Genomic DNA, 12,320 nt, shown 5'->3' with positions numbered 1-12,320 from the left:
TTCAGCTCAAGAAAGAAAGACCATTCTCAACCCTTAGAATACTATTTTATACTATAATTTAATCACGATAATTTTTTTACTTGCCGTGGACAGGAAGAGTCTGAAGTATCTATCAACATTTTTATTTCTCCAGACATTTCATTAACTTTTGATAAGGTTGGGCACAAGTCATATTTTGATCTCCAAACAGGCTACATTTTGTTCTTTTCTCAGGTTTCATATATGAATGGTCAGTAGCTACTATTATAAACAGCAACTTCACTCCTGCATTGACTGCCTCAGCTCCCTGCATTGGGCTGCATAATTTTTATGCAGTCAATATGCTAAGGATTATTGACGCACTTATATGCCAGGGTCACACTGCATTTTTTTGTGATTGGAGATTCATCTCCACTGATCACTTTTATCTTCTATCCCTGTTTTCTACCTTCCCAAAATCTCTCTGTACTTCTATGACTTTACTTCTTTAGAGTGCTATTGTCCCTAAGTATAGAAGTGCTGATTATTGGCAACAAAATACAATACCATGCCACTTTTGCTACTTTGCAAATTTTCACTTTCTATTTTTCCATTCTGTAAAGTTCTAAGAATAATTTAGTTTTATGCACCAAATTCACAAATTTCAGACAATGAAATTAAATCCTCTGATAATGCAAGTCAGGTAATAAATAAAAAAAAAACTAATACATATTGGTATTCTGTGAGTTCAACACTAAATGGGGAAGAACATGACAGGTGAATCATGCATTAGTAAAAGAAATGACAAGAGGGAATATTCTAGTTACTTTTGCGGAGACCTACAACATGAGAATGATGAGACCATAGAATGGTAGGCTGTGCAGCTAAAGTTAATTTTGGAACTGAAAGAAATAAACAAATCTTTAAGAAGAAAATAAGCCTTGTGGTAAAGCATATTAAGAAGGAATTTAATTTTGGGGAAAAATGGAAGCTGCAAGAAATAACAAGGAATCAAAGTTATGTACAATAATTGATTATTATTAAGGAATCTGGAAAACTTAGGGAGTACAAGAGAGAATTACAAAATAAATGACTTAATTAAAAGGAAGACTATGCAGATGAAAGCCATGAGGGATAAAATAGAGAGAGCTGAACTGATTACCAGGCACTATGGGGCTGCAGGATTCTAAGCTGTGAAATTCAAAGAAATAGTTATTATCTCTTTTCTTTTCAAATTTGTAATTGATTACTTCTGTGTAATGATTTCTCATTGTAAAGTTTCCTTTTTGCAAGAGAACCAGAATGCCCTTTCCTTCCTTTTAATGGCATGCTCTAGAACTCTTTTTGGCATTACTTTACCCACCCATGATTTAGGTACAAGGAGTGGAATATTAATGATTTTCCTCTTCAGACACTAATTTGAATTACCACTGTTGTCTACCCTTAGGAGCTGCAATTTATGGGTCTTTAATTTTATCTTCATCTGATCCACTTCCTTATTTCCTCGATGCAGCTCTTACCTTTTGATTGCTGTTTGTTATATATGGAAACAAAAAAAGAATTAAGAAGAAAAATGTGAAGCTAAATTCAAACCCCTTTACCTTTGCTAGGTTTGACTGTCAAAGCATGAACACAAATTATATGGAAGTGGAAGAAGTGCACTTTTTGTCTTCATTATTGTTTGATTCTGGTTGTAGAATTAAAACTACTGAACTATATGTCACTGCTGTATTCATTACTTTCATTACTTGTTGTATAAGACAGTATGCTTTTTCTGTTGCATGTGCAAATATCATCATATTGCTTTGAAAGCAATGAATTACATTTCACATGTGACTTTTCATGACCACTAATTAACATTTCACACTGAGAATTTTTTCATCACATATAAAAATACAATTTTTTAGTTTTAGATTAATTTTCAGTACCTTTATGTATAACTGAATTGTAGATCCTAAGTGTGATTTCTTCATGATTAATTATATGGTTGTCAATTAAATAGACTAATGAAAAAGTTAGCATAAGTCATTATTCTAAGTATTTTGCCCAAGTTTTGAATGCTAACTAATGTTATACAAGATTCTGTATCCTTAATAGTCATCCCTTTCATACTATTATGCATTGCATGACAGATTAAAAACTCTCATATTGCCTGAAGATTCTTTAACCCTTAAGCAGATGGTCAGCCTTGCAAACCATGTATGTAGGGCTAAGAACAATCTTCTACCCCTTCCCTCACTGGAGTTATGAATTAGGATTGATAGAGTATCATTTGGTTGAAGCACAGTTGGAAAGGATGCATGAAATATATGCTTATAGGAATGGAAGAAGATTTAGTACCTAGGGGTCAGGTTACCAAGCATGCACCTGCTTTGCTACAGTTAGTATGAGGTGTAGTACGGAAGTGAATTGTGTAAATACTCTGTTCCTTTCAAACAGTAGTAACAGTTCCCCTCTTAATTAAAGAGAAATACTGCTTAAGGGTTGAAGACATTCCTAGTTTATGGCAACAAATAACTATGGTTCATGGTTTTCAGTGAGGTACTAATTATCTTATCTATGCTTCAGAATTCTGCTAAATAGACTAGAAGAAATGTGCTTTGTATGTCTCCCCTGTTAAGAACTAATATATGTGTGTACTTATGTATGTATGTATGTATATATATATATATATATGCAAGCAATCACATCACCGTGATACAAAAATGCAAAATAACCACAGGAGAAGGGAAACTTGTAGATAGTACTTTCCTATATCATATCTTCAGTCTGAAGATGTAATATACGAAAGTACTTACTGTCTACAAGTTTCCCTTCCCCTATGGTTATTTTGCATATATATATATATATATATATATATACATATATATATATATATTATATATATATATATCCTATTTGTAATTCCGTCCAGGCCGTGTGATTCTCTGACATCATGGTTTTTTATTTGGTCTTTCTGTGTCGCAGTTATTCCTTTCATTGGGGGGATCTTTCTGTCCTTCCTCCCAATTTTGTGATCTTTCAATTGTGAATACAGATTTAAAATATTTGTTCATAATTTCAGCCATTTCTACATCATCTATAGATTCATTATTTCCTTCACGCAGTTTCACTATTTCAAGTTTATCTTTTAGTTTGTCATTCACATACCTGTAGAATATTTTAGGTTGGTCCATGCGTTTTTCTATTATGTCCTTTTCATAGTTTATTTTTTCTTCCCTGCATATTTTTGCATATTCATTTCTTAGTTTGATGCATATTTGCCATTTGCTTGTTTTCTTGTCTTTTTTCCACCTTTTCCAGGCTTTGTCTCTTCTATCTTTAGCCTTGCTACACTTTTTGTTGCACCAGCACTTTATGTACACCCATTCTTGTTTCTTCTTTGGTACGTATTTGTCTATTCCCTCCTCATAATTTTCTTTTAGTATGTTTCATTTTTTCTTCCATCTTTGTTTCTTCATTTAAGAAGTTTTCCCAGTTCACATTTTGAAAGAATTTTCTGAGTTTTTCAAAATAAATTTTGTTATACATTAGTCTTCCTTTTCTATGTTTCTCATTTCTTCTCAAATGAATTTGTTCTTTAGTTCAAACTATATTAGTATGTGATCACTCTTCCCAATTGGTGTCTTGTATTCCATTTTATCCATGATATCAGGCTCTGATGTAAATATTAAATCTAGTCTCGACGGTTCCTCATTGTTTCTATACCTGGTATTTTCCTTTACCCATTGAGTCAATATGTATTCAATGGTCATACCCAGTAGAACCCAAAGTTCTCCACCTTTCACTGTCATTACCTCCCAACATATTTCTCTTGAGTTAAAGTCACCTACAATTACTATGTTTCCTCCTTTCAGTAATTCAGTTAATGCACTCTTTGTGTCTTCAAGTATTTTGGGGGCACATATATTACCACAAATTTTCATGTTTCTGTTTTCAACTTTAATCATAATCAGTTCCACTTTAGTTTTTCCTTCTGTTAACTTTGTCACATTTAAATCTTTCTTAGTCAAAAACATGACCTCTCCACCCTGTTTCTCTGTTCTATTTTTTGCCCAATGGTTGTATAGACCTTGTCCCACAGTATTTAGTAGTAGTGGACCTTTTAATTTTGTCTCCACAATTCCCATTATGTCTGGTTTCTCTGTTGACAAATAGTTGTTTAATACATTTAGTCCTGAAATAATGCCTTTTTTTTTCTTTCTTTCTTTCTTTTCTTTCTTTTTTTACCATTTTCTCAGCCTTAGGTCCAGTACTCTAAAAAAAATAAAAAATAAATCATTCTTTTCAGTCTCCATTTGTCTCTCATTTTTTCTTTTGCTTCATTTCTAAGTGTCTTTTTTTTTCTTTTTCCTCATCACTCATTTCTTTTTTTTTATCCATACATTTTTGTAAATTTCACTATTTGCCAGCTCTGCTGCATTTGATAGTGCTTCTTCAGCTATCATTTGTGTGTGTGTACATACATGTATACATGTAGGCTAAACAATTTCAAAACTAATATTACTAAACACAAGTAGTTTAACAGAAGTAATTGCCAAACCAGTAGTGTTTATTGATATTAGTGTAATTCAAAGTTAAGATTTTCCTGTATAATCAGTTTAATATTTTCCTTTACATCCTTTTCCTAAGATACATTTTAAGTTATTCCATGATCAACACAGGGCTACCATGGTATTGACAAGGATGTATTCTTGAGCTTGCCATGTGTCTTGGGTGAAAATGGAGTCACCCATGTCATCAAACAGACCTTGACGGAAGAAGAGATCCAGCAACTACAGAATTCAGCCAACACTATGGACCAAGTGCAGCAAGGCATTTCCTTTTAAATCAAAGGTTAGGCTGCCTTTAATTTCATAATAATAATCCCTTTAGCATCATAACACACCTTAAGGTAATAATGAGGATGTCTGTCCACAACATAAACCAAAAAGCCACTGGCATATTTAATTTTTTACAACTGTATTTACAAGGTGATCAAGATATCGTAAAAATATTATATTCCCAGACACTCAGAATAACATTAAGCTGAAGAACTCTCAGTTGCAATAATATTAAAAATATAAAGAAAGCATTTAAAAGGTTAAATAAAGTGCAGTGCAGATTTTTTCATATTATGGTTATACTTATGGATAAGATGGATGGATGTTGAGAAAGAGGGTGATGTCTATTGAGGAAGGAAGGGGGACAACAGAAAATAGGTAGATACAGTGCCCTTTGCTCTATTTATATATTATCCAGTTGAGGAGGCATCATATTCTGCCTGATATATGAAGATATTATTCAAGTGAGGGGGATTACTATAGGGAATGGATGAAAGAGTAGTTTCTTATAAGTTTAGTTAAAGATAACATTTGAACTTGTTTGTACATATTGTTATATTAGCTCTACATTTCATGTTCAAAATTAAATGTAAAACTAAATTACTTTTACAGAGTCTCAAGGATGTGGACTGAAATTCTTCAGTGGTTGTGCTGTATTGCTACTGAAGACTTCATCAGTTTCTCTATTGCCAAACTCTTGTATTCCTTTTTTTTTTGCCATGTATCAGCAACTATAGTAGTAAAAGTTTGTGAGAGATGTAAAAGCAAACTTCCTTTTGCTATATATCTACTTATAATTACCAACTAAAAAATATATTTTTGGCTAGACATTATGGTTAGTGAACCTTAATTTTTTTTTACTTTGGCCAAGTTCCTTCAGAGGATAGTCTTGTTCTGTGATGAATTTATCCACTTTCGTTCACTGTTGTCGCAGATATTGATACCAAGTATTCAATGAGGAATAGATCATGTGAAAAATGTTTATTGTTTAGTTGCTTTCTCGTTCCCAATCCCAACATTACATTTAGCACATTTATATAACTAGTCACATTGCCAACTTTCTATATCAGGATGTGAAAGTGAGTTTATATATATGATTTTGTTGTAATAAAAGTGTATCTTTCCATCAAGTGATTCAAAGATTTATGCTTTTATACAAGATCTTGTGATTACTTGTAGCCATCTACTATGTATATTGGTTTTGACTGCAAACTTATTTTGCAAGTGGTCCTTACATTGCACTAAGTCAGCTGCATGAAGATTTTCTGAGTGATGAAGATCTCCAAATATTCTTTTTATTTCTGGTGGAAAGGAGATAAGGACGCATTGTATCTTGCTGAACTATGCTGCCACAATAAATAGTAGACCTTTAAATCTGAGTTTATTCATTCCCTGGGAACTAAATTGGCTTTGTTTTTTACAAAATGTATATCATTCTCCACATGCCAAGCATAAGTTTCATCCTCAGGTAATACATGGAGTTTGAAACATGTGAATCTGTAAAACAATAGTGACATATACATACATACATATACATACATACATACATATACCAAATGTATATCATTCTCCACATGCCAAGCATAAGTTTCATCCTCAGGTAATACATGGAGTTTGAAACATGTGAATCTGTAAAACAATAGTGACATATACATACATACATATACATACATACATACATATACCAAGGCTTTTTCCCCCTTACAAGGGGGGTAGCCAAAAAGAAAAAGGCAAAAAATCACTCCCACCCATTCCATCCCCAAATACACTCCACACCCCTCCACCCTCCCTCCCATCTTAGCACCTCCTGAATGACGGGTCATCCCTGCACCTTGTCCACTGCCCTGGGTCAGAAGCAGTGTCACAAGACACAGCACATCCACAGCAAGGCCGCTTCATTAAATCGCCGACCCCCCCTCTCCGTCCCCCCATTGCATAAAATGAAAGGACGGGGAGAAATCCCTTCGGGCTGCGTCAAATTTTGCTCACACATACTACCTCACCCCCCATCCCCCCACCCATTCCACCTCATGCAATCACAACATCATCCATATACAACCATTCTCCATTCACCCCTGTCTTCTGTCCTCTCCCGTCCTTCCTCAACAGACATTCCCCTCTTCCCCAAAGCCCCCTTCACCCCATCCATCCACCTCATCCTAGGACGTCCCCTCATGTTCACTCCCTCCACATGTGCCTTCCACACCTCTTTTACTAGTCTTTCTTCACTCATTCTTTCCATGTGCCCAAACCATCCCAATATTCTTTCATCAACCCTATCTCCCAGCTCCTTTTCCACCCCTGTTCTCCTCCTCACCTCCTCATTTCTCACTCTATCTAGCCTAGTAACCCCCATCATACTTCTCAGACACCTCATCTCAAACACATTCAAACTCCTTCTCTCTTCCTCTCTTATGTTCCATGTTTCTGCCCCATACAGTGCAGTTGGCACAATCACTCCTTCATACAGTCTCCTCTTAGCATCCATTCCCAAATGTCTATTCCTCATTACACTCTTTAATCCACGAAGCCATTTACTCGCTTCTCTCAATCTACATTCTACCTCCACTTTCACTCCACCTTTCCCTGCCACATTTGCACCCAAGTATCTAAAACTATCCACTTCCTCCAGTCGCTCTCCCTTAATACTCACTTCCAGTCTACTGCCACTTTCACCCCTTGTACATCTCATCACCTTACTTTTACCCACATTTATCTTTAGCTTTCTTCCATCACATACTCTCCCAAACTCTGCCACCAACTTCCTCAATCCCTCCTCCGATCCTGCCACAAGCGCAGTGTCGTCCACAAACAACAGCTGGCTCACCTCCCACTTTTCTCCATTTTCTTTAACCATCTCCAATCCCTGACCCACTACCCTTGCATTTACCTCTCGCACCACCCCATCCATGTATAAGTTGAACAGCCAGGGCGACATAACGCATCCTTGACGAAGTCCCACCTTTACCTCAAACCACTCACTCTCTCCATTTCCAATCCTGACACAAGCTCTACTACTCTCATAAAAACTCTTGACAGCTCCCAGAAGCTTTCCTCCTATCCCGTATATCTGCATAACCTCCCACAGTGCCTTCCTGTCTACCCTATCATAAGCCTTTTCCAGATCCATAAAAGCCCAAAAAACATCTTTCCCCTTTCCTATAGCTTTCTCACATAATTGGCCTTACCACAAAGATCTGATCTACACAACCTCTACTTGTCCTAAATCCACACTGTTCCTCACCAATTACTCCTGTTCCTCTCCTAATCCTCTCAATCAAGATCCTCCCATAAGCCTTCCCAACTACACTTAACAAGCTAATCCCTCTGAAACTACTACATTCACACTTGTCCCCTTTTCCCTTGTAAAGTGGAACTATACAGGCACTACTCCAGTCCTCCGGCACTCTACCCTCTCTCCAGCAAACATTAAAATAACCTCACCAACCAGTCCACCATCACTGTACCTCCCTTTTTCAGACATTCCGCATGGCATCCATCCAGACCAGGTGCCTTACCTGCTTTCATCATCTTAACAACTGCCTTCACCTCATCCTTCCTTATTTTTCCTCCATTCTCCTCATTCATCACTCTCATTTTCTTCGCACTTCCCACTGCAGCTATCTTTCCTTCCCTATCCTCCTTCACATTTAGCAACTCCCTAAAATATTCTGCCCATCTTCCCCTCACTGCCTTCTCTTCCATTATCATCTCTCCATCTGCACCTTTTACCTTTTCTTCTCTACTTGATTCGCCTCCTCTTCCTCTCTTAATCTCTTTCCAAAACATCTTTTTATTACTTTCAAAATTTTCTGTCAAACTCTTACCCCATTTCACATCTGCTCTCCTCTTTGCAACCTTTACCTTTTGCTTTACTTCTCTTTTCTTTGTACCTCTCATATGACTCCCTCGTCCTATTTTGTAACCAATCTGTGAAAGCTCGCTTCTTCTCTTCTACAACCTTCTTTGTTTCCTCATCCCACCATTCACTACCCTTTCTTCTATTTCCCCCTGTCCTTCTTGTTCCACACACCATCCTTGCACACTTTATGACTCCCTCCTTGAACCATCCCCATTCCTCCTCCACACCCAGCTCTACTCTACCCTTTACTCCCTCCCACTCCTCCTTCAGCTTCTTTCCGTACTCCTTCTCCTTTTCCTTTTCATTCAAAGAGTTCACTCTAAGAACCTCCCTACCTTTTGTCCCTTTCCTCTTTCTCCATCTATCCTCCACTCTCAACTTACCTTCCACCAAAAAATGATCTGATATTCCCCCACCCTCTCCCCTTAGCACATGTACATCCTTAACTCTTCCTATCATAATCCTATTTACCACTACATAATCCATTAGTGCTCTATCTACCACCCTTCCCTCCACCACCCTCTCCCATGTGTACTTATGCTTGACTTTCTTCCAAAACACTATTTGCTATCATCAACTCTCTAGACACATTTCCACTACGATTCTTTCCTGGAACTCCACATTTCCCAACCACTCCATCGATTGGACCATTTCCTACCCTAGCATTAAGGTCTCCCAGTACTATTACATTGACATTTCTTCCTAAATCCTCTATGCACTCATTTAGATCTATCCAAAAGGCCTCCCTTTCATCTACACTCTTCTCACTGCCAGGCCCATATGCACTTACAAGGACCCACATCTCCTTCCCCAGTTTCACCTTCATCCACATTATCCTTGAGGAAACCTCCTTCCACTCCACTACCCATTTACCTATCTCTTCACTTACTAGAATAGCCACCCCTTCCCTCCCTCGCCCTCTCTTCACTCCCGATAACCTCCCACTCACACTCCCAAACTTACACTCACCCTTCCCTTTCAACTTAGTTTCACTCAAAGCCAACACATCCATCTTTCTTCTCACAAACATACTACCTATCTCTTCCCTTTTACTCTCATCTGTACCACATCCACGCACATTAAAAGACCCAAACCTTAGGTTGCTGGTCCGAGAACTTCCAGCCCCTCTTATGCCTTCTCTTTTTCTTTTAGGAATTTACCCTGTGGGGCTACAAGGAGAAGGATGCCTAGTCCCAATCCCCGTCCCTTTCTTCTCGCCTCTTACGATCCAAGTGGAAATACTTGGTGGCAGTATTCTTTTCCCCCACCACAGGGAATTCCCCCATCACAGGAAAAGAATACTTAGAGAAATGGTACAGGACAGCAACAAGGGGTTGGAGGACAGCATAACGGAGGGACAGTCGTAGTATAAAAGTGTCATCATTTCTCTATGAACAGAGTTTTCCTCTATCATAGACAAAATGATGTGGGCGCCCCATATAGACCCTAAAGTATCAACTGCATGCTACTTTGCCACAATAACAAGCAGCCAATACCCCAGACGGGTATACCAAAGGCTTTTTCCCCCTTACAAGGGAGATAGCCAAAAACAAAGGCATAAAACCATTCCCACCCATTCCATCCCCAACATGTTCAACTCCCATCCACCCACTTCTCTCCTTATCTTGGCACCTCCTGGGTGACGTGTCATCCTTGCATCTTGCCCACTGCCCTGGGTCAGAAGCAGTGTCACAAGACACAGCACATCCACAGCAAGCCCGCTTCATTAAATCGGCAACCCCCCTCTCCGTCCCCTCATGCAGAAAAGAAGACAGAGAGAAATCCCTTCAGGCTGCGTCAATTTATTTCTCATACATACTCCCTCACCCCCCATCCCCCACCCACTCCCCCTCATGCATCACAGTATCATCCATATACAACCATTCTCCATTCACCCCTATCTTCTGTCCTCTCCCATCATTCTTCAACAGACATTCCCCTCTTTCTCAATGCTCTTTTTACCACATCCATCCATCTCATCTGTTGCCCATGTCCTATTCACTCCTTCCATCCACCTCTGCCTTCCACACCTCTTTTACTAGTCTTTCTTCACTCATTCTTTCCATGTGTCCAAACCATCCCAATACTCTTTCATCAATCCTATCTCCCAGCTCCCTTTCTACCCTCTTTGCAAGCATGTTGCAAGGGCAGCAGTGAAACAGGTTGTGTGGTTTGTGGGTTTATTAATCGGAAGGTTATGCTACAGAGGGGGCACGTCAAGTACCCAAGAGGTCTACAGAGCAACTGCCCGTGGGCGAAGGTGCTAGGTGCTGTAAGCACACATACATAAAGGAAGGTTTGTTGTATGAAAGGGGTCCTTGTGGTGGGAGGCGTCTGCGGGTCGGGCAAGCAGTACACCACCCTTGCACTAGTTCACATTAGTCCTATGCCTAGTACGCTATTCCACACCTCCCCCCGTCCCCACCGCGCTCGCAGAGGCGACGCGGGGGACAAGAGCGCCCCCGAGGCGAGGGGCAGGGGGGTCCGCGCGCGAGGGGAGGGGCGGGGCCACCGGACGGAGGTGTCGCCGATTGCGCCACCAGATTCTCCCACTCGGGAGGCGAAGTTCGTAGTCCCTGGACCTCCCGCGGCCCATGATCACGCTGACCTTGTCCCACCGGAGGGACGTTCGGTCCTGAATCCGCACGTGCTGGCCGACGCCCAGGGCGGGGAGGGGCCAGGTGTGTTTGTCGTATCTCCGGATCGTTTGGGCGGCTTGGGCTGCGGCCTTGCGATCGCATTCTTTCGAGCGAGCCTGCCATTCGGGCGAGAAGGACTTCGGGTGGGCCGGGACGCATGTCCGGAGGGGGCGCCCGAACAGGACCTGGCCATGTGAGCGGCCGGCCAGGGACAGGGTGTTCCATAGTTCGAGGAGACCGCGGTCGAACTCCTCGCAGTCGATGTTGCCGTTGGGCGCGGTCTTAAGGATGAGGTGCTTAGCTGCCTTGACCGCGGCTTCGGCGTGTCCATTAGACTGGGGGTAGTTCGGGGAGGTGACCAAATGGTGGACGCCCCAGCGTTCCGTAAAGCGGTTGAACTCAGCGCTGGTAAAAGGGGGGCCACCATCGGTGCGAAGGCGGAGTGGGACGCCGACCTCCCGGAAGTAGCAGCAGAACTTCCGGATGACTCTGGTAGCCGTCGTGTCCTGGCCGCAGGGCACGATGACTGGCCAACCCGAGAACCTGTCCGCTATAACCAGGAACGACTTTCCTGCGACGTGAAAGAAGTCAGCAGACACGGACTCAAAGGTGGGATGATCGTCGCACAGCAGGGGTTCTTGCTGCTGGCTGGGGCGAAGCACCTGGCAAGGCTCGCAGGCCTCCGCCGTGCTCTTGATGTCGGAGTCAATGCCGGGCAAGAAGGCGGTTTGTCGAGCTCGGCGCTTGGTGGCTTCCGCGCTACGGTGGCTGTCGTGGAGGCGAGCCAGCGTACGCCTCCGTAGAGCGGCGGGGACCACGATACGCTGGCCGTAGAGCACCAGATCCCCGTCGGCAGAGAGGACGTCGCGGAGCTTCCAGTACGGGAGGACGGAGCTGGGTAGGGCGAAGCGGTTGGACGGGAACTCGGAGGACACGCAGGTAAGCAGGTGACGTAGTAGTGTCCGCCAGTGCCGCGGCCCGGAGTTCCTGGAGTGCCCTGTCGGCGACGGGCCGTCCTCGCGACCGCCGGCGCTGCTG

The 12,320-nt window shown here is 41.3% G+C and overlaps 1 protein-coding gene across 3 annotated transcripts in view; it reads left to right on the top strand.

Moving 5' to 3' along the window:
• The window catches only part of Ldh (Lactate dehydrogenase), a 68,805-nt gene extending 62,650 nt beyond the window's left edge, over positions 1-6,155 (top strand). For all 3 annotated transcript variants that reach the window (XM_076207010.1, XM_076207012.1, XM_076207011.1), the window contains exons 7-8: positions 4,623-4,794; positions 5,394-6,155. In XM_076207010.1, the coding sequence (XP_076063125.1) occupies positions 4,623-4,787 (165 nt within the window). In that variant the 3' untranslated portion in view covers positions 4,788-4,794; positions 5,394-6,155. The remainder of the gene's footprint in view (positions 1-4,622; positions 4,795-5,393) is intronic.
• The last annotated feature ends 6,165 nt before the right edge of the window (positions 6,156-12,320 follow it).

Source organism: Oratosquilla oratoria, chromosome 23 (genome assembly GCF_046742065.1).
Source record: "Oratosquilla oratoria isolate Oo_2021 chromosome 23, ASM4674206v1, whole genome shotgun sequence".
In the NCBI taxonomy this organism is placed as follows: domain Eukaryota; kingdom Metazoa; phylum Arthropoda; class Malacostraca; order Stomatopoda; family Squillidae; genus Oratosquilla; species Oratosquilla oratoria.
Note: the sequence above shows the minus strand (reverse complement) of the source record. Positions and strands in the feature narration are given on the sequence as shown.